Genomic DNA, 25,823 nt, shown 5'->3' with positions numbered 1-25,823 from the left:
GGGGGCATGGAAGTGGGGCTAGAGATGAGGTAGGCCAGTCCGCTCAGCCCACATAGGGTGGCATTGCCTTATCTTCAGAGTGAGGAAATCCTTGGCAAGGTTTTAAGCAAGCAGTTGCATGGTGTTTTGAAAACATCCCTCTGACTGCCATGGAGAAAATAGATTGTAAGGGCAGATTGACAGCAGTGGGACCAGGAGATAAGTGCTGCAGACATCCAGATGAGAGATGATGGCAGCTGGGCAGTGTGGTGGTGGCCATGGAGAGATGTGGGCAGGTCTCAGGGGTCACTGGACAGATGCTGGTGTTGGACTGGGGATGGGAAGTGAGGAAGGCAAGGAAAGGGGAGGTTTCTGGATGGCTCCCACGTTCCAGCTTGCACAACTGAGTGGTAGGCTGAGATGGGGACACTAGGAAGAGGTTCAGAGGGGGCAAGATCACATGCTGGGTCTGAGGAAACTCTGAGACATCCCGGGAGAGGCATTAAGTGGTCAGTGGGATCTGCAGGCAGGAGGAGGTGTGGGTCTGTGAGTCCATTCCTTCAGAGCCAGGTTATGAATGGAGGAAGGGAGAAGAGAAGAGACAGAGACCTGGGAATGGCCAGACAGAGGGGGACAAGTCAGCAACAAAACTGGAAAGCAGTGGGTTAAGTAAGAGGGGAAAGAAACAGGTGTGAGTTCTGCTTAGATGTCAAGTGCAGCAGCCAGTACAGGAGAGGTTATGCTACAGAAACTGATAACCCCAAATTCCAAAAATCTAAACAAAGTTTATTTCTCTCTCACTATACAGGCTCAATGTGGGTCAGCAGGGACCTGCTCCTCACGGTCACTCAGGAACTGGGTTGAGAGAGGCTCCTTCAAGACCAGATTCCACAACTGCCCAGGCAGGGAAAGGGTGTGGGAACGGCACACTGGTCCACAAGCTTTTGTCCCACATTTTGTTGGCAAAGCAAGGTACATGGCACCCCAAACTTCAAAGGAGTAAGGGAAGGACAACACTGCCACAGAGCCCACGAAGGATGAGGCCAACATGCAGAGGGAGGAGGAGGGGGGCTGCTGAGCCAAATGCTGCTAAAGGGCCAAGTAACATGGGGAGTAAGACACACCCTTGGGATGAGGGATGTGAGTCCTTGGTGACCAGAGAAAGAGGTGTTGGGGACCTTGAGGAACTACAGAGCAGAGGGCTGCTGGAATTGGTTGGCAGGGAGGGACTGTGAGGTGGTAGGAGACAGAGGTGTGGACCACTCTTTCCATTTCGTCAGCTGGGCTGGGTAGAGAGAGGCAGGGAAGGATATAATGTATTTTATTTAATAGTCATTAGCTTGATTTACACCTTTTAAGTACTTGAGCATATGATTTGTGCATTTCCATTTACCCTCTTGTTCTGGGCCTCACAAATGTTCAGGGTGGTGCAATACATAATACATAAACAAATAGACCCATATAATTGTATATAATATTTATATTACATATAACATATAATTATAAGTCATAAAATAAATGTATCACATCATCCCCATCTAATTTGTGTAGGAATGTGTGTGTGTGTGTGTGTGTGTGTATGCCCAGCACACACACACATATTCATATATATATTCTCATGCTAATTAGATTGGGATTGCACACACACACACACACACACACACACACACACACACACACAGGGATACAATTTGTATCAGTCAGCTTCTGCTGTGTGACAAAGAAACACAAAATTTCAGTGGCATGCAACACTAAGCACCTGTGATGGCTCCTGCAGTCCCAGCTCAAGGGTCTCATTCTGGAGGCCAGCCTGGAGGGTCAGCAGCACCTGGGCACTATCTTCCTACTACAACAGCAGGGGCTTGAGAGATGCACTCAATCAACCACGGCAGCATATTTTGAGTCTCTGCTTATGCCACATCTCTGACCTTTTGGTGAGGCCCAGTGTCAGGGAGTAGAGAAGTACATCCTGCCAAGTCTGAAGCCCTGGCAAGGGTATAGATATCTAAGGCTACTACAGGGCAGAGAGAAATCGGAATCAATAACTTAGCTATCACATCCCAAACGGAGGCTCCCTCCCTAGGAGGAAAATGAGATTACCAGGGTGTGGGAGGTAGGAGTGGGGCTAATTTGTAATTAATTCTAATTCCTAAAAGAATAGGTATTTTACCTTTTTACAATTTACATGTAATCCCATATTCCTTTTGGAATAAAACAATAAATAAGAAGACCTCGATTCTTTCCAATTCCAATCAAAAGCCTAATATGAAATTTTTACTAGTTGATTCACCTGGAAGACTGGCTAGCCATCATTAAAAAACAAATCTTTTTTTAGATCCTGACCTCAAACCATAAGCAAAAGTTAATTCTAAAAGGATACGAAACCTAAATGTAAAAATAGAATGTAAAAAAGTCATAGGGAGATAATACTTTGAAATATTAAGATGCTTTTTCTTTTTGCACTTCCTTGGGTGACCTTCCAGCTTTTCAGCCAGAGGCTTGCATCCCCTAGAGGTGGAGGGGGATGGAAGGGGGGAGAGGAGGTGGGAGAAAGGGAGGGAGGAGAAGGGAGGGGAGCAGAGGAAAGGAGGGGGGAAGCTGGGGAAAGGGAGGAGACTGAGGAGGAGGTGGGCGCAGGGAAGGAGCAGGGAGAGGGGGGAGGGAAAGGGTGGACATCATCTCCGCAATCACCTGCCAGGCATTGTCCTCACCTAAAAGCAGCCTCCTGGGATGGAGGGCGTAGGAGGTAAGGGATGGGGGGAAATGGGAGGTGGAGACTTTTCTTCCCTCTGACACCATGGTGGTCAGAAAGCACTATTTGCAGCAAATTCATCGAAGACCCAATCCCACCTGGAAAGGTCTTTTGGGGCCCTTGGACTATATAACACACAGAAGGGCTGGCCAAGGAAGGGGGGTCAGGGCAGGAGGTCCCATGTAGATCCAATGGGGGTCACCTACCATGCCCAGAAACATGAGGAAAGCAAGTGGCAACAACAAAAGGCAAGAGGATACATATGTTGGAAACCATTCACGCAAAAATTTAACATATACACAAATGTTATCATTGCTTATAAATACATTCATATGTTGCCAAAAGTATAAAAATGTGCTCAGGAATGTTGCAAATTGGGGGGTAGCAATTACAGAGGGGAAGAAGGGAGGGCTTTAAACTGATCTGTATCATTTCATTTTATTTTTAAAGAGGGTTCTGGAGCCAATACTCAAAATGTTAATATGTGTTATATCGGGGTGGCTGGTATTTGTGTGCCTGTTGGTTTATTTTCTATATTTTGAAATACATGCTAGAGTGAAAGGCTGTTGATCAGTAGTTTGATGCCATAGTTTAAAATTTTGCTGTGTGCATGTGTGCATCTCTGTGCTCAGGCATATGTGCACATGGATCTTTGTGTCTGGGGTTCTGTGGAACACTGTATCTCTGTGCATCAATATGTGTGTGGGGGCTGCTTGGCCATTTGCCACTGCCACTTGTGGGCATGTCTGTGCACTTGCGTATCCAGGGGCATGCGTCTGTGCAACTGTATGTGTATCTGTGGCTGTATGTGTCTGTGGCTGTGTTTGAGTGTGTCTTTGAGTGTGTGTATATGTGTGTGCGTATCTGTGTGAGTCTGTGCAGTTGGGTGTTCATGCTACCGTGTGTATGTGAAGAAGACTGGCTGGACAAACAACCACTGACACACTTCTCTCTGGGAAGGGAAAACAGGGTTTGTGTGGTTTGATTTGGTTTGGTTCGGTTTTCACAACAATCATGTACTCTTAAGATTTTAAAATGCTTTTTAGAAGACAATAAAGTTCCACAGTTTGAAAAATGAAAAGAACTCATCAACAGACTCTCTCCATGCCCCCCAGGCTCCTCTTTGTCCCCTGGGCCCCAACCTGTGATTTCATTCCCCCCACCAGCCCCCAGGGCTCTGAGGACAGAGGCGCCTGAGGACACTTCCTAGCCCCACCCCATGGACATGGCCCAAAGCAAGTATGGAATTTCTCTGAAGTCTTGTTTTATCTTCAAATGTTAGGCAACTTTTACATTCTCCCCCTTTAATGTATAGATATTTATCTTAATAATACAATCACCAGGTTTTAACCCCCAAATCTTGGAGTCAAGGGGCCACTCATGGGACCACCTTTTGCTCACCTTTCCCTGCTCCTGTGTGCCTCCTGTGGGTGGGTGCTGGGTCAGCCACACCTGGGATAGGGGGCAGGGGTGAAGAGCAGCTGGCGGAGGAAGCTAACCATCATTACTTCAGCGTAGCAGGGTGCTGATCCCGGGTCTCACACTGGGCTGGGCCAAATTCTTTGCATACGCTGTCCCATGGGGTTCTCCCAGCGACCTGTCAGCTCTGTGCCATTATTGTTCTCCTGCTGTACCAGAGAATACTGAGCCTCGGACAAATTAAGCCCAAGGTCAATGAGCTGGACTCAGATTTCCAAGTTCATGCTGTGCACAGGCTTTCTTCCTACAAGATAAGCCCAAGAAGAAAGCATTGCCTATGAGAAGGTAAAGGGTTAGTGTTATGAGGTGTGGTACTCTCAACTCTTTGCCTTGGTCTTATGCCCATGTGTCTGGAGGGCCTCTGGTCCTGTGACTCCAGAGCCACCTTGGTGGTCACTTGGAGCCCAAGTGGCAGCCAAACAGAGCCATTTAGGCCCAGGACTGTTCTCCCAGGGATGCAGACCAGGCTAACATTGGGAGACCCGGAGCATCCCAGTGGCTGCAAGAGCCTCATCTGCCTGGAAATCTTGTCTGCGTGTTGCAAGTGAGAACAGTCCCGGGACTGCTTTCGCACTTCTGCTCAATGTTGGGCGCCAGGCTGCACAGCAATCCACTGCCCTGCTGACCCCCACGTGCTGTTGACCAGATACAGCCTCATCTCCACGCCCTGCGGGGCTGCTGGGAGGACCATGAGATGTCACTAATGCAGCCCGAGGGGAAGAACGAGCCGTGAGAGGAGCCCAAAGGTGAGGAGGGCAGAGGGCTCGGGGCCAGCAGCCCAGCTTGGTCGCCTGAAAGTCGCCATGCTCTGCCAGGCCATCTCCGTGTTTGGGTCTGCTGCCTCCTGTGACCCTAGAAGGACCCAGAGTGGCGTTGCTGTCTCAAGCTTCCCTGCAGGTGCCCTCGCGGGGGCTGAAGCCTCTCTTCACTGTTTACCTTCTGGCTCGGGGTTCTGGTCACCAGCTCTTCACCTTTAGGGCCCCAGCCCCCAACACAGTTCATTCTCTCCTCCTTCCCCCAGGCAGAGCTGGTTGGGTCAAGGTTCCCCCTTCTTCCCCGGGGCTCAGGGCAGCACCTCCAGCCCCACACAGGCTAGGGGCTAAACCTGGTTGGCCCAAGCTAAGCCTCCCCCCTACGGATTGGCTTGCTCTTTGGCCAGTGGGATGTGCGAAAGAAGGCTGTGTATCATTCCCTGGCTCTCCTTCGTACCCAGGTAGATGTGAAGCTTGGAGTTACATTAATCATGAGACCAGAGAGGAGCTGGTGGGGAGAGAGCCTGGCTCCTTGAGTACTGTGCTGAGCCACTGAATGGACTCCAGGCCCAGTCTGCCTCCCACATGCCATTATGTGAAAGGATCAACTTCCCTCACCACGAAACCATTCTGAGGTAGGTTTTGTTACATGTACCCGAAGCCCTCAAATTCACACAGACCCTTGGAGAATCTGAAAAAAATGCTGAAACTTCTCTTGGGAAAAAGGCCCAAATACAGGATGTTGAGCAACCACTGGGGATGGGGGATGTTCCTGGTCCCCCATTCACCATCCCCAGGCCACCACCATATTAGGACGCCTGGTCAGGAGGTCTCAGTCTGGGACCTGGAAGCTGGTTCCTGGAAGGTCTGGTTGGGTTTGTTCTGGGCAGCAAATCTGGGCTGCAGGCAGAAGACAGGAAAGAGGGGCTGGTCTGTGGCACCTAGAGACCTCCCCTGCTTTCTCTCCCACCAAAAACCCCAAGTGCCTAGTGAGCATAGTGCCAGGGACTGGGGGGAGCTCAGAGAGAGCTAGCTGGTCTTGCTTTATTCTCTTCAAGAACAGGCAGGGGTAATCTGCCCCCCACCCATCCCTCAGGCAGGCTGGGGACTCTACTTCCCAGGGAGTACACTGGCTGACAGACTAGAGGTTCTGTGTTTGGTGGGGGTGGCAGCACAAACAGCCCCACATTTCATCACTACGTTTAGTCTCCAGGTTTTCTGGGGTCCTAACCAGGAGGGACGATGAGGGAGATTCCTGGGGTTCAGACAGAAGCCACGTGGATGTCAGACTGTCATTTCTGGGTCAGGCTGGTTCCATCCTAGCTGGTCAGGACCATCTCTAAACCTCGAGGTGGACACAGTCCTAGGAGGGCTTTCACCCCAGGGGGCTTGGGGATAGGGAGGAGACAGCCCTGCCTTAACACCGCCCCCACCGCCACCCAGCCCCTTCCCCCAGAGGGCCTCAGACTATTCATTGGCTGTCTGGTCACCACCTTCCTGGGAAGGCTGAGCAAACATCAACAACAATGAAATTCAAAATCACACTGGAAGCCACTTTGAAACATCTAGAGACAGGTCTGTCAGCAGCACCTGGTTTGTAGGGCCTGACTCATCAGGTAACCTCACATGAGCAAGTGCAGAGGAGCCTAGAAGCAAGGTTTGAACCTGCTTTTTAAAATACAAACTGTAATGGCTTCAGTGCTAGTCAAATGTACTGAGAAAGCAAGTTACATTCCAATTAGACACATCCAATTTCGTCTCTTAGACCACAGAAATGAAACAAGATGTATTTCACAAGATGTTTCAATATGTTTTCAGTCCTAATTATACATCTTCAATTAAAAAAAACGCCTCACCATTGCATTATATAACACAGATCATTAAATGCCTATCACAGTCCATGTCCAAGTCTGTCAATATAAAAGATGGTTGACATTTAGCCCGCAACTTTTAAAACACTTGAGAATAAATTATGAACCAAACTTACTCTTCTTAATGACATGTATAAAGTTCAGCTCTTTCATAAAAAGGATTCAGGAATATAAAGACAAAGTTACCAGGAATATTAAGGGAATAGAAGTCCTTCAAAATGGTCAGTTCTTGTTTCGATTACAGTGTGCATTTTTAATAGAGTTGGTATAAAGTGAAACTCTAAAAAAAAGAGAGTAGGAATTTAAAATAAAGTGGAGCATCCTATTTTCAGGGTCACCAGAACCACGGTGAGATTTGTCTCTTAAACAATGACACTTAGTATCTCTGTAGTTCCATGAATACTTTTGAAGTGTCATATTAAAACCAATCTCGTGGCCTTGAGGCAAAGAGAAGCAATTAGTCTTGGAGTTGTGAATAAATAAAAATCCATTTATACACCCGTCCTTGACATGTACCTTGCAAATCTTAGAAACTTCATCTAGTGGGAAAAGAAATGTTAAATCATGAATACCAAAACTAATCACATCACCATGTGGCTTCCTAAAACAGTTTAGTTTATACCAATCTTTTAAGTATTAATTTATATGTATATATTCATCCATACTGAACACAAAACAAAGAAGCTCTAGCAGGCACCTAGGAGAGAGGGGGAGAGGAGAGGCACTGAGGGCCACAGGGCCATGACCAGCACCCTTTCAGTGGGTCTGTGCTACTCAAACAGGAGGCTGGTATATTTTCCCTCCTACATCCCCCCACTTTCCTGCAAGCACTAGACAGCCTGGGAAGGGAAAGGTTCAATCCAAGAAGTTCAGGGCACCCATACAGGCCCGTCTCTATTTGTAAGCCCAGCAGCAATTAAGGGAGAACTCAGGAGGTCAAAGTATTTGGGTACTTGCTTCACTTCTTATTTGGGTCCGTCCCTTCAAAGACAGGGAGCGGGGGTGCTGCAGATGGGGCTTTGCTATTCCTTGGCCTGGAGCAGCCATGGAGAGATTGGGCAGACAGCCATGGTGCCCAGCAGACCTCCCAGGACTGGCCTGGCCAGGGCGTGGAGAGCAGTGGGGTGCTGTCAGGCCGGAACTGGAAGCCGGAAGCCCGGAGGCACTACAGTGTGGGAGTCAGAGTGGGCAGCCCACGGGCCGCGCTGAAGCCTGTGCACAGATCCCTGACCTACTTCCAGGGCCCCTCTCAGTTCTAGGAGCCGCTAAAAATCCATAAATTAAGGAAATTAACTGATGGGGCCTGCGGCATCTTTGTAAGCTATTTAAATCTATAAATTTACAACATCTTCTGCATATATCAAGTAATTGAACTAACTGCAGGGATGTAACTTTAATGAGAAAATTTCCCCTTTCTTCTGTAGTTCGAGCTTTAAAATAAATAAATAAATAAAGCCTCCCCTTAGGAGGAAAGTTTCTCCTTATTCCCGCGTGGAGAAGTTACAGAAGCGCAGTCCCGGCGCCCTTTCCACGCGGGAGACACCCTAGTCCAGGGAAGCGGGCCCCTCTTCGTCCTCCTCCCCGCCCGCGCCCTTCGCCCCCCGCCCCGGGCCAGCCTCGAGCATCCCCCGCTAGAGGGCGTGCAGGGCCGGCCGGAGCTCGGGGAGGGGGCCCCGGCGCGGCTCCGAGCCGGAGCGCACCCGCCCTCCAGCACAGCCAGGTTCCGGCCCGGGCGTCCCCGAGGCCAGACGCGGGCGCAGTGCAGGCAGGGCGCACGGGAGGCTCCCGTTCCGTTTCCTAGGAGCCGGGAATGTTCCGGGAGCAGGAAAGGGGCACGGGCGGGGCGCACGGGCAGGAGGAGACAGAGGAAGGGGAGGAGGAGGTGGGACAGGAGGAGGTCAGGGCGTCCGGCCCGGGGGTCCGGGAGGAAGCCACGGGCGCTGGCCTAGGCGCCGCGGGGTGTTCTGGCCGCAGACGTCTCCGTCGCGCCGCGCGCGCAAGGGAAATGGCGCGTCTGGCCGCGGGCGGCTGGCCGGGCGCCCCCCGCGTGCCCCTCCCCCGCGGCGGCGGACCGCGTGCCGCAGACGTCACGGGCAGCGCTGCTCCCGGGCGAGGGGCAGTCGGGGCCGAGACCCGGGGAGGAAGGCCGGCGAAGGGGGGCAGCTCTGGCCCCCGGCTCCGCTCCCGCTCCGGCCGAGTCGCAGCCCAGTTTCTTCCCAAGTCCCGCCCCTACCCTCGGGCGCCGCGGCGGCGGCTGCTCTTCTCTTTGTAACCGAAGAGTCAAGAAATGTGAGAAACGTGCCCTGTGTTACTTATTTGGGAGCCGAAAATTTATGCCCAGCTGAAAGTGCCCGGGGAAATATTACATCAGATGAAATGACAATGATTAAAATCAGCTTCTCCCCCGCCCCCTCCCGAGCCCGGAGGAGGCCCGGGCGCCGCGTGGCCGGCCGGCGGGGGGCGGGGGACTGGGCGGCAAGGGCGCGCGGGGGCCCCGGCGCACCGCTCCCGGGAGGGTCCTGGCTGAGGCCCCGGAGGAAAGGCGCGGGCACCGGGAGAGGCGGGCGGGGATCGCCCAGCGAAAGGAGGGGAAACAGCGCGTTTTTGTCGCCGAGCGCGGCAGGCGCGGGCGCGCGGAGCTAATTGCGACTCTAATCCTCTGCCCCGCGGCGCAGCCGAGCCCCGAGCCAAGAGTCGCCGCGCGCTCCCGCTCGCGCTCGCCGCGCTGGGTAATTTGGAGCCGGATCGCTGCCCTTTGCGTGCGGCCTCGGCCGCAACGGGCGGCGGGCTACTGACTGGGGTGGGGGGCTGATTTTTCACCAGCAATCGGGGAAGGCCGCTGGAAAGCGAGGAGGGAGGAGAGAGGTGGGAGCGGCGGGAGGGCAGCCGGAGAGCGGCGCGAAGAGGAGGAGGAGGCGGCGGCAGCGGCCGCGAAGAGGGGAGGAGGCGAGGGGAGGGCGGGGAGGGGAGGCCCCGGCGCGCCGCGCCGCGAGGGGCCGCGCGAAGCGGGGGCCGGGGCGGGAGGGGTGGGAGGGTTGGGGGCGAGAGCGAAAGTAACTCCCGGACGAGACCGGAGCGAACCGCGCTGCGAGCACAGGCGGCGAGGCTGCGCCCGACGCCGGAGACCGGCGGCTGCAGGGGGCGGGGGCTGCGCCCGAGCCGGATCTGCCGCTCCGGCTCCGAGGTAAGCCCCGCGCGGGCGGCCACCGCTCAGCGCCGCACACCCCTGTCCCCAAAGTGGCAGCACCACTGAGAAAGTCGCCCGGCCGTGGTTCGGACCTGGGTGGGGGTGGCTGCTTTGTCCCGGTGCTGGGCGGCGAGGTTTGGCGGCGGGGGCACCCAGCACAAAGGCCTGGCGCGGGAGGGGAGGGTTGCCCACGTGGGCTGGCTCTGCCCCAGGTGGACCCTCACCACGCGGGCCGGCTTCCTGCCCTGCGGGGCGGGATTTGGGGTGCTGCGGGTCCCGACACTCGGGCCTCAGTGCAGGGCCAAGCACCCTGCAGGGCCGCCGAGTTTCCGGGGTCAGACCCGGGCTCACGCAGCTGGGGCTTCGGGGCGGCCAGGGCTCAGCTTGGCGCCCAAATCAGAGAGAGAAAGTCACTAACGGGACAGATGTGCGTCCTCTGACGCCCACCCCGCGAGTCCGAAACGGGGTGGGCGGAGCAGGCCCTGGTGGCTGTTCCAGGTGCGTAGGGCTTGGGGTCCCTGGCCGGCGGCGCGGACACACGACCGCCGCCTCCGGATCTCGCTGCCCGCAGGTGCTCCCTGACCTGGACACGCGCACTGGGCACACACTCGCAAACACCCCGTCCGCGTAGCCGGAGAGACTTTGCGTCCTCCCGCGCCCCCCACCCCCGACTGCAAAAAGATGAGCTTCAAGTTTGCACTCTGTGTCTCAAATGTGCATGAAGGAATTTAACTGCACGAGTGAATAACAGCATTAGTTTCAATTAATTTTTTTTAAATCCCGGCAACAATAAACTTTGAGAACAAAAGCGCTTTTACGTCCTTAATTAGGCGAGCTTCCCATCTGTGGTCTCTAAGTGTCTGCCTCTTGATTTAACTTTGTCCTCCGCCCCGCCCCCGCCTCACACCCCTCCCCGCCCTGCCTGGCGGTGGGGGTTCCGTGGCCGCCCCCACCCCGCGGCGCCGCCTGCCTCGGCCCAGCCAGCTCCCGCCGCCCCGAAGTTCACACCGGCTGGCGGCCTCCGCGGTGAGGTTGTCGCTCACCAGGTCGCCCTCCCGCCCTGCTCCAGGCCCACCCCCTGGACAGTTCTGTAGGCCCCCTGGCACTCTTGCCCAGGGCGCGGAGCTGAAGGGAGCTCGCGAGGCGCCTTATGTTTACCTTTTATGGTTAAAATAACAGCTTAGCAAAGAAGCGACTTCACGAAGAAGCGATTTAGTGAAATCGTCTCAAGCTGCCGCAGCTCAGCCAGTTTAATCACCCCCAGAGAGCTGAACAACTGCGAGCACAATGGGACACAAAATCATTTTGTGTGTAAATGAGCGTGGCATTCTGCTCGCTTCCCTCTGCTCTGGCGGGCGGGGCTCAGCGGCGGGCGGGCGCGGGACCCGGGGCTCCCGCCGCAGCTCAGAGAAGCGGGTCAGTACCCAGCCAGTTTGGAAACCCACAGGCCCTGAGCACACACCACCGCCAAGGCCCCTGCAACAGGCGGTTTGGCTGAGCCTCTGGAGGGCCGTGGCGTGCTGGGCCGGGTCGTGGGTTTGATGCTGGACTTGGCGGAATGAACTTGTGTCTCTCACTGCACCCACTTTTCTGCTTCTGACCTCAGGAGCGGTCTCGGGGAAAGGGTCGTTGTCCAGCACAGATGCGTTTGTCCGAGGCAGCACTGGAGGTTCGGGTCGAGGCGAAAAGCCTGGGGCTTCCAATGGTGAGTTTATGGTTGGCCATGAACATCAGGTTGTGCTTGCAATGGGAAAGAGGCTGGGTGAGAACAGGATCGAGCAGCTTTTGTGATGCGCACTGGTGTTAAATGTCACTTTTGAGTAGTGTCCTGGTAGTAGAGAAACACTGTGCAGTCTGCTTTGATAGAATTTCCGTGGAATTCCTTCCAGCACAGTTATCCTCAGCTGTGGCTTTCCTTCTGACTCCTCCCCCAGAGAGCCTCCCAGGGCAGGAGAACCCATCCTGAGATCTGTTTTGGTTTCTCAGAACTTCCTTGAGACAAATGACCTGCTTTTCTTTTTTCAGCTTTCCAGAACTCAGGAATGCCCAAAGCAGTAGACCCAGAACAGCCCCCAGTGAGGGTAACATAAAACATCACTGTCTGCTAATGACGGCCCCCACCCGCATTGTGTCATGTCAGGAAACTTGCCAGGACATTAAGGGCAGAGCAAATCCTAGGAGAGTAACCTTAAATTTGCAGGATTTGATGCTCATTGGACCTTAGTCCATGTTTTTAAATTGGTTGTTGAATTTCAAGGCACAGAGTCACCCCTGAGGGAGGTCACTCCCTCAAGACTTAAACCTGTGAGAGATTAGTTCAGGCTAGGCTTGTGGAAGTAAGTGTGTGTGTGTATGCACGCGTGTGTGTACGGGTGTGCTTTGCTGTGCAACCCTGCCCCATGAGACAACCCCAAGTCACAGAGTCACCCCTTGAGGGAGGTCACTCCCTCAAGACTTAAACCTGTGAGAGATTAGTTCAAGCTAGGCTTGTGGAAGTGTGTGTGTGTGTGTGTGTGTGTGTGTGCGCGCGCGCGCGCGCGCGTGTGTACCCGTGTGCTTTGCTGTGCAACCCTGCCCCATGAGACAACCCCAAGTCAGTGTAAGGGGCTGCATAAACCTGCCCTTCTCCTCCCTCGCTGCAGAGCACCCGAGGGCAGCTTCTGAAAACAGGGACAATCTTATTCCAGGTAGATGTAGCACAGAGGAAAGTCACTGCGTGACTGGAGAGGAGCAGGAGAGAGGGTCCATTTGCAAGCTGCTGCCTGTTTCCATCGGGCCAGGTCTCTAATGCCTTGGGGGTGGGGGAGTGTGATCCCAAGGGAGTCTGGAGTATATTAGGCACAGAAAAGGCCATTTGGGGGCCTGAGGGAAACTGCAGGGGTGCAGACTAGACAAAGACAAGTTTCCATTCTTAGGAGTCATAGGGGAGAGGTGGCTTCCTAACTGACTTCTGCTCTTCCCTGTACCCTGGCTGCTGCTAAAGGCAGCTTCTCTGTGTCTGGCCACTCGTAAGCCACATCTTAATGCTGTGGGGACCATGTTCAGGGAGGTTCTGGGCTCCCTTGCCCATGGAGGATGGGGGATCCTCGCTTAGCCATGGTCCACAGGGTTCTCTGCTGATGCAAAGAGGAGACACGCTTGGTAACATGGCTCTAAACCAAAATACCAGGAAAATCAGATTTGTTCTGAAACATTTTGGGGCAATAATAGTGAGCATATGTTTCAGTACTGTCATTAGCTGAATTAGCAGACATGGAGCTGCCCAGAAAACTTGTGTGTGTGCACGCATGTGTGTGTGTGCGCGCAACCTCCTATGGCCCAGAGGCTTGCTTTGGGGTGTGGGGACAGGACTGTGGCGGGTGGAATCTGGAGAGGGCTGTGTGCTGTTGTATGGGATCCCAGAGAGCCTGTACTGACAATTCTAAGCGTCTTTGACTACGTGGGAGGCAACGGCACCCACTTAACCGAGGAGTAAGCCTTCTGGTTTTGTCCGTGCTTCCTGCAGGTACTCTGGGCAGCGATGGAAGCCTAGATGCCTCACCGCAAGGAGCGGCCGAGCGGGTCCTCGCTTCACACCCACGGCAGCGCCGGCACTGTGGTGAGAGCCAGCAGGGTGGGCCGGTCAGCGGCTGGTGGCCCTCTTTGCCCTCTTCCTGAGCGTCTGCTGCCCTTCCTTGCAGCCACCGCATTCAAGAGATGGCTGTTGACTGGCTGTAGGATTATGTATTTTTTGAAACAAAAATGCTCTTAATTTGATGTGAAATTTACTACATGTATAAAACTCAATGCCTTAGGTGCTGAGGAAGTCACTAATTTAGAGGTGTCTCGTTACTGAGACAAACTTGCAAAAACCCCTGAGTCCCAATTCACAAATTGGTGATTCGTTTGTCAGGGGATATTTCACATCTAACACATAAGCCTGCGACCTTTAATTAGAATTTTGCAGTTTGTTTTATGCCCCTGGAGGCTGACACCTTGAAATCTTTTTTTTTCTTGATTTCTTATTGCTAATAAGCATCTTTCTTTTTCCCTCTGGTACTTTGAAGAAAATGATGCAAATACACTTAATTACAGTGGTGGCCATAATTTGTCAGCTGAATATGTGATCAGGCACAGGCAGAAGTGATCTGATTAGATCTGTGATCACATTAGAAATAAAGGGAGTACACAGCTATCTTGGAGAAACTCTTGTTTCCACCTGTTTCCAAATCCAGGAGGGAGGAAGCATGTCCCGGTTGTCTCTTACTCGGTCGCCTGTGTCTCCCCTGGCTGCCCAGGGGATCCCACTGCCAGCTCAGCTCACCAAGTCCAATGCACCTGTGCACATTGATGTGGGTGGCCACATGTACACCAGCAGCCTGGCCACACTCACCAAGTACCCTGACTCCAGGTAAGAGCCAAGACCCTTGTAGCACCAGGTGTGTGATGGTGACTGGCTGCACCAGCAGCCAGCGGGGCCTGTCTCCTCTGCTAGTCGACATGCAGGGCTCTCCAGAGCCCATCCACTCACTCTGACCTGGAGAACTAGGATTTGGGAGGTCGAGTCTGCCTGTTGAAAGCTGCTTTGAATGGGGTCTTGTGACCCTAAGCTGGTAGCATTAGCAGTGCTAGGTGGAGCTCCTGACCCACTGGCAGAAGCCACTTATTCAGAGCCAGCCCCACCTGAAACTGGCCAGCAGCTGGCGGGGGAACCTCACATACCTTCAGGTTCTTCTTAAATGAGACTTGGTTTTGGCCTGCAGAGAATCACTTGCAGGCAATGCTATGTATTTCTTGGAGCCATGTTGGAGAGAAGTATTTAATCCTGTTTCCTATTCTAACTCTTGGAAAGTAAGGGGAGAGAAGAGGGGGTGCTGCAGTTTGCCATTTTGGGTTGGGTGGCCACTGTTGGACCTTGTGGGTGGGTGCATGGGGGTGGTTGTAGTGACTGGCTGGGAATTACAGGCTGTTTCAGGACATTGGGGCTGTGGATAAGCATGAGCCTCATGCCTCTATCAGCAGATAAAGTGTCTCTGACCAGGACCCTCCCAATAGGGTGCCTTGCACTTTTGCCAAGCTCCTGGTGCTCCTGACTCCTGTGCCCATTGTGGGAGATGCTGGGCACCGGCCTACTCCCCAACATTTCTTCCAGGGGCGGGCCTGGCTTCCCATTGGCATAGCAGTACCACTGACCCAAGGTGGGACGGGTGGGTCTCTGTGAGCATGTCCTGGGGATGATGCGACATTCTGCCTTCTGAGCCCATGACTGCTTGCTCCTGGCCCAGCGAGGCGGCCACCAAAGGCTGAGGAGCAGGAGGGCCAAGGCGGCAGGGCATTGCCCCTGTTTTATACATTTAAAAAGGCAAGAGGAGTTAATTAATCCCCCAGACACTGAGGGATCATCTCTGGGAAGCTTTCCTGTTGGGCTACATCATCTCCGGTGTGGTAGCTCAACATGGAGGATTCATAGTACCAGGGAGGCGGCTGCTTTGGAAGCTTGTGGAGTGCTCCCATGGAGGCAGGAGTGCTCCCTGGAGGTGAGTGCAGTGTCTGGGTCAGAACTGACAAGTCTGGGGTACTGCTGGCATTTGGGACGTCATTCCGCCGACCCCACAGAGTCTGGGCCTGGGGCACCCGTGAACTTGGACCTGTGAGAGGCCATCAGCCACGAAGCCACATTGCAGTGTTGGCCTGCACGCTCACTTGCAGAGCTCTCTCTAGAATGGGAGATGGATTCTGCTTATTTAATTTCAATTTTGCCTTCTGCGGAATTCCCAAGTTGTTTGAGATAGATCATCCCTTAATCGGTTGACGGTTTGTGAGTGAAATTCATAAATCCCTTACTCACAACCTCTGGGAAGAGTGTTTCCTGAAATCAGATACTTGCCTTTCTGGAGTAATCACAGCCCAGGGCTGTGGGAATGGCCTCCTCATTCTTGCCTCCAGGCTGGTGCCTGGAACCTCGGGACAGGGGTGGCCACCCCCATCCCAGACTGACAGCGCAGCTGGTCCATCATCCTGCCCTGCAGCAGGCTGGGCCCTCTTGCTGGGGATCTGAGGCCCCTGTGGCCCTGTGATCTGACATGTGGGGCCCTCAGCAGCAGAATGTGCCCAGAGGGGGTGGCAGTTTGCATTCTTTCCTGGGGGTAGGGCTCAAGATGTATCTGTTGCTCTGCTTGAATGGCTTCTGGCTCAGGGGAGAGCTGCTCCCCAGGCCTGAAGCTTTGGCCTAGAGGCCAGGGGTGGCATGACTTGTAGGACTGTCCTGGGACAGTGGGTCAGGCCGAGCCTGAGAAGTGGGTTGGGCAGCTGTGCCGGCAACAGTCTCTCAGATCTGCCTCGTCCTTCTTTGAGTGACTCATTAAAATTAGAAAACTTTTTCACCCATTCTGGAAACAAAGATCAATCCTTCATCATGTGGCACTGAGGCCTGAGTCACCAGGAGATGGACAATGCAGACTGTAAGGTCACCTGGGAGTTCTGGATTTTAGCAAAGTCCCACCGTAGGCAGTGCTGGGCCCACAGAACTATGACTGGGCTTCTGGTCCTTGGCTGGCAGGGTGGCCCTAACACGAGGAATAGGTGCCACCACTGGTCATCCCGGAACAGCCATCAGCCCTCGCCGACACAGCTGAGGGTTATGTCCGGGGCTGGGAGTGGATGCTCTGGAGCTGCCACCTGGGTCCGTCCTGCCTGCTGGCATGGTCCAGCCCAAGGCTGCCTCATGGACGGGTATGAGCAGGTCAGGGCCTGCGGTGAGGTGTAGAGGGCTCCAGCCTGTGGAACCAGCAACTAGCTGCTACTGTCAACTAGCTGCTACTGTCTCAGTCCGCCATTGGCGTCCATCCTAGCTGTGGAGAGCAACACATTAAGAGGGCCAGGAGCTTCAGAACTAATAAAATGTTCCACTGAAGCATCCAGGAAAATAGAGTCAAAGCTTTAAAAAAAGAAAGAAAAAAAAAAAGACCCATGTCAACTGGGGTCAGACCTGGCCAGCTTATTTTATGGAGGACATTTGAAGTTTGAAGCCCAAACCCTGCAGCCTCCCTCAGAGGTGGCCCAGGGCAGGACCTGACTCCTCAGATCCTACAGGTAGCTGGGGGTCCCTTTGTGGTGACTGTCCTTGCCTTCCCTCAACCTGCTCACGTCCTTGGCAGCCTCAGACCCTGAGGGCATGGAATGCCTTGGGCCTGTGAAGAGACGCTGAACCACAGAAAGACCTAGAAGCCAGCCAGCCCGGGTGGACTGGGTGTCCTCTAGAGCAACAGGATGGTCTGGAGCCCCAGCCAGTCCTAACCTCAGAGAGATGTGCACCACAGCTAGGCCTAGAACACTGTTGCTGTACAGAGTGTTCGCACTCAGCTAAGAAGGGTGGAGGAAGTTCCACAGGGAGACTAAGGCTTCAGACTTGCCGGCTTACCTGTAGATATGGTTTACGTCTTCCTGAAGATCCCACGTGTGGACCCTCAGCTGTTGGCCATCACTCTGACATCTGAATGCCCAGGCACTGCTGAGACCAGGTCTTGGGAGCTTCGATGGCTGTGTCCCCCAGTACCATTGTCACCAGGCCTGGGGGCTGGATAGGACTCAGTGGCCCTTGGATCCCTGTGATGGGTTGTATCTGGGTGGCTGCAATGCCGGTCCCACAGGCTGGAGCCCTCTACACCTCACCGCAGGCCCTGACCCGCTCATGCCCGTCCACGAGGCAGCCTTGGGCTGGGCCATGCCTCAGAGTGGGAATAGGTGACTGCATGGCCCCTCCACACCTGGGTGGACCCTCATGGCAGTGCCTGGACTGTGCCAGGCCACCAGAGTGGAAGATGTGTAGATGAGAAGCCCCGAGACAGGCTTTCTTTGGGGCTCTAACCCTTCAGCTTCTGCCCCCCGTGTGGGCCCTGACACGCAATGGCAGAGACAAGGCAGGGCCTCAGGAAGCGTGGCCTGGAGTGGACAGAGTGGGCTGTTGGGGTGAGCAGAGCATCCCTGGAAGTCCTTGCTGGTGGAGCTGGGGGTCAGAGGTGGAGGCACTGGCTGGCGCAACCTTTCCCCAGGTCTAGCTGGGGACAAGTGTGTGGCCCTGCCTGCCAAAGAATGTCTGGAGGTGCTGCCAGCCTCCCTTCTGTTCCCAAGTCAAGCTCTTGGCTGTCCCCACCCCTCTTTAGGGCTCTAACTGGCCATAGCTGGGCCTGGGGTCTGCAGGGGAGTTAGCCAAACTAGAGCCTGGGCACTTGGCTCAGAGGCCAGGCTCCTCCTCCTAGGATTGGATGGGGATAGGCAGCAAGGGGTCCCCCAAGAGCTTCCTGCAGGTCCTGCATTTCTGTCAGAACCACTGTCCTTCAGAGGACAGGATGTTGGGACCTTTCGCCCCATAGCCTCCTCCCAGCTGTGCACCGTCTGTGGCACATGTGTGCATGTTCAGGCACTGTGGTGTATGTGCATGCACTGCCTCTGTGGTGCATGTGCCTATGGTCACGTGCTATGGTTCAAGTATGGCACACATGCTCACATGCTGTCTCTTCTGCCTGCCTCGGTTTCTCCCCAAGGGCTCCCTTAGTGACTGTGAGTTGGTTGCGTGTACACAGCTGTGTCTCTGTTTGGCTCATGCTGGCTGCTATGTCCTTGGCCTGGTGTGTCTGGGCTGCCTGTGATTTGTGTGTTGTGAGGGAAGTGCCATGTGACCCTGTGCCTGTGGCCCAGGTGTGCCACATCTGATGCTTGTTGTGTGGGTTGGGCAAGGTGGATGTGAGTGACTGCCTTGCCTGGTTTCCATGGTGATCACCCGGTGTGTGGCTGTGGGCTGGGGCGTCTGGTGGTCGGTGGGAGTTTTCTGGGTGGGTCTGGCTGGCAAGGGTTCGTGTACATGGGGCAAGGAGACTGTGTCTGTCTCCTGTAGTTTTCTAGCCCTGTAACATGTGTGGGCAGGCAGGCATGTGCAGCTGGGTGTGTCTCTCTCTGGCTGTGGCTTGTGAGTGTAGGCAGTGTAGGCAGGGTATTATGTGGCATGTGCTACTCGCTGCACTGGTGTCCTCTCTGGTTTGGCTGCCCTGCTGCATGTCAGGCCTGGCACAGTCCCAGAGTCATGCATAAGCCTCCTCGCCCCTGCAGCAGGGTGGGCCCTGTAGGGTGGGACAGGGCAGGTGGACAGGCTCTTCCATCAGACACCCACCCTCTGTCTCTTCCAGAATAAGCCGCCTCTTCAATGGCACCGAGCCCATTGTCCTGGACAGTTTGAAGCAACATTATTTCATCGACCGGGATGGGGAGATTTTCCGCTACGTCCTGAGCTTTCTGCGGACGTCGAAACTGCTGCTCCCGGATGACTTCAAGGTAAGTCCACAGCCAGCAGCTCCCCTGCGCTGTCTGTGCGGTGGCATTACACAGGGGACGCTGTGACTTAATAAATGGACCCACTGTTGTCATGGCAACCGTAAAAAGTTAAACGATGAAGCCGAGGGCTAAATCAGTTTTTCTAAACTAATTTTGTTTTCTCACATTTTTAGCTTATTTATCAGGGTGTAACAACAATTAGGCAGCGGCACTTACCCTGGCTTCACATTTGCCGTGTTGAAGGCCTGTTGTGCCCCAGAGTCCCAGGGGTGAGAGGTTCCTGAATCTGTCTCTTGTTGGCAGTCGGCAGGGGGAAAACCCTGATCCAAATCAAACACCCTTTAAACCAAAGGTTACCCCCAGATCTCGGGGCGAACCTGTGCCTGGTAGCTGACCTGGTTCCCAGAGTCCTGCCTCGGTGCTAGGCCCTCTCGGGATCCTGCAGGAGGGAACCTCAGGCCTGGGCTACCTCAGCTTGAACCAGCAAATGTCCGTCCTTCCTTCCTTCCTCCTGGCACCCAGAGGCCCAGTGGCCCTGGGCTGTTTTGTCCTCCATCCATGTGAGTTAACGGGTGCCAACAACTGAACTCAGGCTGAAAATACAGCGAACCACAGGCAGATGTGGGTTCTGTCCCCAGAGCACTGACAGTCTAGTGGGGAGACAGATGGTGAACAAAAAGTGCTTGGGTGTGCACGGGTGTGAGTAAAGGGGCTCTCAAGGGTGCCTCCCAGCCTGCAGCTTGTGTCCTGAGTGCATGGCCAGAGGCCCAGGAGAGGAATGGGCTGGAGAGGGTACCCCAGGAGACCGCGTGGAACTGCTGGTGGGGTATTGGGTGGAGACATGTGGGGCTACGAGGAGGGATGTGGGGGTTGCTGTGTGCAGATACCGCTTAAATCCTCAAGAGCAGAAGCCCAGGAGGGAGGAACAGGATGGGTCCCTGAGGGACAGCGGGCCTGAGGAGGGGCTAGAACTGAGGCCTCCCTGGGGCCTTTCCAGAGGCTGGGCCAGCCGGTGGAAGGGACTTCGGCCTGGGGGTAGGCCCTGCTTCCGCGGTTGGCTCCCTTGCCTCCCCCACAGGGCTCCTCAGTCTCACCACGTGGCCCTGAGCCGAGTCTCCATGAGTGGGGTGAGTGATGGGTCCCCAGCTACTGAAGGCTGAGGCAAGAACGGGTGGGCGTGTGTCTGGGGGACAGTAGGGGTGAGGTGGCCCGGCCTGGGACTGGGCAGGCACCTCCTCATACTGCCCAATAGGCAGGAGCGGGCCAGGTGTGCTTGGCAGATCTTGTCCATTGAGGCTCATCACTTCTCTGAGCTGAGTGTTTACATCCATTTCTCAGACAAGGAAGCTGAGGCTCAGAGGAGGTCAGTAAGTAAAGGTCAGGGGCCTCAGGGCTGGCAGAGGAGGATGCCCTAAATCAAACCCAGGCAGGTCTTTTCTGCCTCCTGCTGAGCTGTGAGCTCCCATGGGGCAAGTGAGCACAGGGCTGCCCTCTGCCCAGCCTCTCCTCACAGCAGCCAGTCCCCAGGTATAGGCATAGCCTTAGGCTCCTGTAGCCCAGCCTCCCCATCTCTTCAGAGTCTCCTTTCTGCTCTGGGACTTGGGGCCAGATGGAAGGCACAGGAGGTCTGACACAGGTGCACACCAGCCTCTACCCTTGGGTCAAGGCTAGACTCCTTGTGCTTGCTCGCACTCACCTCAGCCTCATTTTCCATCTGTACAATGGACACAACCATCCGAGGCCACATTGTGCCCCGGGTGTCCCAGTTCCCATGGGTTTGTGGGAGGCAGCTCCCCTGGAGTTGGAAAGGGCAGCCCCCAGCTGCCCTCACCCCGTCTGCATGTGCCCCCAGGACTTCAGCCTGCTGTATGAGGAGGCACGGTATTATCAGCTGCAGCCCATGGTGCGAGAGCTGGAGCGCTGGCAGCAGGAGCAGGAACAGAGGCGCCGCAGCCGGGCCTGCGACTGCCTGGTGGTGCGGGTCACGCCCGACCTGGGAGAGAGGATCGCGCTCAGTGGCGAGAAGGCCCTCATTGAGGAGGTCTTTCCCGAGACTGGGGATGTCATGTGCAACTCTGTCAATGCCGGCTGGAACCAGGACCCCACACATGTCATCCGCTTCCCACTCAACGGCTACTGCCGGCTGAACTCCGTGCAGGTGAGGGCTGCACCCACCCCACTCACCTCACCCCTGCCTCCCCACAGCCACCGGCCTCAGGGATAGATGGAAGGAGGTGCCGTCCCTGACATGGTGAAGCCCTGTGCCATCTTACAGAAAAGGCAACAATGTGTCGATGCATAATTTATGTCCCGCTCATAATTAAATGATGGCGCCTGGGGGATGGACTTAAAAAAATTGATCTGTGCTTTTTTTTTCCAAAAGGATGTTCTATAAAAATGGCCCAGAGTATTTTCAACAAAGTGTGCTTTGTTTGACACCCAGAGTCTGAGTTTGGATTCAAATGAGACCCAGACAGTAGGAGCAGAGGCTGGGAGTGGAGGTGGCCTGCAGGCCCCGTCCTCACACTGCCAGCCTGCGGCCAGGGCACCCGAACAGCTGTCCATAGCAGTTCTGGACTGGCCTTCTCCAGACGGGAATCCCAAGAGGGAGCGGGGCCTGTTTCCCCCCAGCTCCTCCAGTCCCAAGAGCAGACTCCTACCACAGGCTCAGGGCAGAGCGGCTTTGTGCCGGGAACGGGTCCCCACGCACATGTGCGGGCTGCCGGTCAGGACTTGCTGGTCGCGGGACACAGTTGTCACATGCAGTGACCAGACCACACTCTCCCGGAGGCACAAGCCCACGTGGGCAAGGAGGCCTGCAGAGACTCTGACACTGAGAGGACTGCCCCTCCTTGAGAGAACTGCCCCTCCTCCTCACTCCAAGCTCTCTTGAGCTGATGAGCCCTCAGGCCTCAAACCATCTGGGACTCAGAGCTCAGGGAAGCAGGTGGCTGCCCAGAGGCCAGGGGCAGGGTCTCTCTCTGTTACTGGGGCAGGCCTCAGTGAGGGAGGGAGGCCCTGAGGCTCTCCCTCCATCAGTCAAGGCTGCAAACTCCCAAAGCAGGGTGGGGCAATCCACCCAGTCTGGGCACTCCATGGGCCCCAGGCCCTGGCTGCGCTGTCTCTCCCGGGGGTGCCCAGCTGGTGGTTCTGCACGCACCTCCATCGTGAAGGAGACAGACTTTAACAAGAGAAGCTAACTTTCTCTGGCCTGTGCCCACCAGGCCAAACCAGGCAGGCATCTGCAGCTGGAGGTTGCTGACCCCTCTTTCTTCCCTGGCAGGTCCTGGAGAGGCTGTTCCAGAGGGGTTTCAGTGTGGCTGCATCCTGTGGGGGTGGTGTGGACTCCTCCCAGTTCAGCGAGTATGTGCTTTGCCGGGAGGAGCGGCGGCCACAGCCCACCCCCACCTCGGTCCGGATAAAGCAGGAGCCCTTGGACTAGGCCCTGCCTTAGTGCCCACCTGAGGACTCTTGGCCCTGGGTGCACCCCAGGGACCTGGAAACAGTACAGGGGAGTTCTGCCTATGCCTGCTTACCGGTGGGTGTGAGACTGACCATGTGGCTGGAGGGCCCGAAGCCAGCCCAGAGCCCAGGGCTCCAGGTATCTTGGCCTCAGAGTGTGGGATGCTGGAGGCATGCCCACTGATGGACTGTTGATGGGACCCAAAGATGCTGCAGTGGGCACAGTTCACCAGGCTCCTCGGCTCCCCATCCTGGCACAGTGTCCTGCAAGTCAGGGTCAGCGGAGGCCTCCCCGCCCACTCCAGAGGAGCTGTTCGTCCTTCTCCATGTGTGGCAGACTCCAGTGGGTCTCCTTGCGTCAGAGATGGCTTATTTTTCTACAGTATTTAAAACAGAAGTAACTAACTGCACAAGCCAGAGAGGCCGACAAGGACCAACGCTTCCTTTATCTGGTGCTTAGTCCTCAGCCGGACGTGCAGCTTGCCCGTGCGGTGGAAGAGCTGCGGGCGCATGGGCCCAGGTGCCTGCAGAGCAGGGCCTGGAGACTTTGGGTCCCTGCTCTGGGAGTAGGAATGGTAGTGCCCTAGGGGCTGAAGCAGGTCCCCCAGGGGCGGGGCTGCTGAGAGGAGGGTGGTGGCCGTGTGGGGGATGGGTGACTCTGGAACCATCTGAGACCCTCCCCTTTGCTCCCAGGCTATTCTTAGTGGGTCACCTGACCTACTAATGCCCAGGGCTTGCAGTTCTCTGATTGTACTTGCATTCAGGCTCCTGCAGTCTCTTCCCATCTGGACCAGCCTGGGGCCACACCACATCCTTACCTCAGGAACAGGCCCCATGGTGTAGGGACCCATCTGTTAGCAATGTCCTCTTGGTCACTAGCTCAGGAAGCCATCCCCAGCTCTGATTTTCCCACACTAATATGCACACTGAATTTTAATTAAGCTGTTGTTACACTAGCCTACCACTAAGAAACAGACCCAGGCATCCCTGGGGTTCGTGGCCCTGGATTCCAAGGAGGACTGGCCCCAAGGGGTCCTCTCAGATGACAGGCCCAAAGATGGACACCCCTGGCCTTGTCACACTCCCCAGCGCTGGTTCTTCCTGGCTGAGGAAGGGCAGAGAACTGCTTGGTGGCTGGGGCACCCTGGCTGGCACTGCCCTGTGTACCATGCCTGTAGACTTGTATATGACTCCTTTAATATTGTAAAGATGCTGATGTACAATTGTCATGTGTTTGTGTAAACACATTGCGATCCTAGTTCATGCCATAAATGATGCTATAAAGTAAAAAACTTGAGGCTCAGTCCTGTGCAGAAGTGGCCAGAGTCCCACACCCCGCATTGTGCATGGAGGTTTGCAGGTGGGATTCCTCCCTCTGTCCCTTCTACACAAACCAAGGTCAACTCACCATCAGCAGCTGGAGCAGGGGCAGGGCCCTGAGCTGGCCATTATTTACTGCATTTGGGTGTTTTCTCACTGTGTTCCTGTCCCCCCTGGGCAGCACAGATTCTGAACTCTGACTTACAGCCCCTAACCAGAGGCAAACCGGGAAAACAGACAAAAGGTGTCCAGGGGCTTTTGAACCCAGTCTTAAATGTTTGAGATTTTCCATCCTCTCTGGCTTTTTGGTTGAGGTTGATGTCCCCTTTAGAGCCCTACGGAGCAGAAGAAGGAGGCAGTCCACGCCTCAAGCTGGCTGGGGGACAACATGCAACCTGCAGCATGAATCCTCAATGTGTCTCTTTCCAAGGGAAGGAATCGGAATGCAGTTGTGTAGGCTTCCCGTTTTAATGAGTCTTTCTGTATTTTTCCTCAAAGCCCTTATGTTCTAACCCATGAAGACACTTTACATGCCCTGTAAGGGGCACCAGCCTCGACCTGCCTGGAGGCCAGGAGCACAGACCAGCGTCTTCCCATCTGAGGCCACAAAGCAGGCGCCATCCTACCGTACAATCTAATTTGCCAGACAGATTTGGTCAGCACCTCCTTCCCTTAGCAAGGCGCCCAGACCAGCACATCTGCATTTTGGCATCTGAGGCTCACATCCAAGAGGAGGAGAAATTGTGTTTATTAGAAAGGAAGTCTTGTGAAAACAGCTCAATGCTGTGTGTTTTTGAAATTTTCTGGTATGATAGTATGGTTACTGATGGTGGGTAGTCCCGAACATTTTCAAGCAAACTATCTTCTTGATTGTGCTAAAAAAAAAAAAAGAGTCACCACTGTACTGAATTAACATTAGTCTTAATTTATTTCTTTACTAATTAAGTAAAATCAGGAAGTACGATTTTACATGGGAACTTCCTGAATTTGTAGAGAAATACACTATATTCCCATAGTAATGCTCAAAGTCTGGTATATATAATCCCCACAAACAGTAAGCACAAATTACTGATGGCTTTCAAACATTTTTGTAGTGCCCGGACTACTAGTGGTATAAGTGTTTCTTCTGTTGTTTGTAAGCCTCAAAACTGATTATTTTTTATAAACAACCAGACAGAAAGCTGTGCCAGCACTTCCCTGTTTTCCCCCCAAACCTCTGCCAGCACAGGGGAGAACCAGACAAAGTCCCAGCAGGTGGCTTCTGCCACTGTCCTGCTCACATGGGGGCTCAAAGCCAGGTCACAACACTAATAGTATCTTTTAAAAAGTGGTTCTTTTTGTTTTGTTTTTTTTAAGCTACCACTTGACTGTGTTCCTTAGAATAAAGGATATTTTATAAATTACATGCACACAGCTCCAGTGCTTTGTTTCGAATTCGCTGAGGCAGCCACAAGAAGGTACTCTGGCTTGGATGATTCTAGAGCCACCACTCCTCACACCTGAGACTTGGCATGGTCACAGAATAGGACCCTGAGTAGCCCAAGTCCCAAATACCGAACTGTCCTGCTCTAAGGAGCCGCAGGGAGGGCTGGGATCTGAGCAGCAGTGAGGTCCCCGGGCGCCCAGTGTGCACCAGGCAGGCAGCAACTGCCTTCACCTCTCCCAAACCCCAACCTGATTCCTGTACTCAGGGAACCTCAAGCCTTTTGCACTAT

The 25,823-nt window shown here is 54.6% G+C and overlaps 1 protein-coding gene across 2 annotated transcripts; it reads left to right on the top strand.

The window, feature by feature from the left end:
- Window positions 1-9,849: 9,849 nt before the first annotated feature.
- Window positions 9,850-25,511, top strand: KCTD15 (potassium channel tetramerization domain containing 15). Of its 2 annotated transcripts, XM_073225253.1 has the most exons (8): window positions 9,850-10,017; window positions 11,627-11,725; window positions 12,046-12,155; window positions 13,526-13,618; window positions 14,235-14,410; window positions 19,182-19,326; window positions 21,179-21,484; window positions 22,610-25,511. In XM_073225253.1, exons 4-8 carry the CDS (start codon window positions 13,553-13,555, stop codon window positions 22,766-22,768), a joined length of 852 nt encoding a protein of 283 aa, XP_073081354.1. In that variant the 5' UTR covers window positions 9,850-10,017; window positions 11,627-11,725; window positions 12,046-12,155; window positions 13,526-13,552; the 3' UTR covers window positions 22,769-25,511. The 2 variants fall into 2 exon arrangements, with proteins under 2 accessions (XP_073081354.1, XP_017511082.1); XM_017655593.3 differs by lacking the exon at window positions 12,046-12,155.
- The last annotated feature ends 312 nt before the right edge of the window (window positions 25,512-25,823 follow it).

Source organism: Manis javanica, chromosome 17, assembly GCF_040802235.1.
Source record: "Manis javanica isolate MJ-LG chromosome 17, MJ_LKY, whole genome shotgun sequence".
Taxonomy (NCBI): Eukaryota; Metazoa; Chordata; class Mammalia; order Pholidota; family Manidae; genus Manis; species Manis javanica.
This window is presented reverse-complemented; position numbering and strand designations above follow the sequence as displayed.

Coding starts and splice junctions, on each gene's coding strand:
- KCTD15 (XM_017655593.3), top strand. CDS start 13,553: ATGCCTCACCGCAAGGAGCGGCCGAGCGGGTCCTCGCTTCACACCCAC. Junction 14,411..19,181: donor ACCAAGTACCCTGACTCCAG/GTAAGAGCCAAG, acceptor TGTCTCTTCCAG/AATAAGCCGCCTCTTCAATG. Junction 19,327..21,178: donor TGCTCCCGGATGACTTCAAG/GTAAGTCCACAG, acceptor ATGTGCCCCCAG/GACTTCAGCCTGCTGTATGA.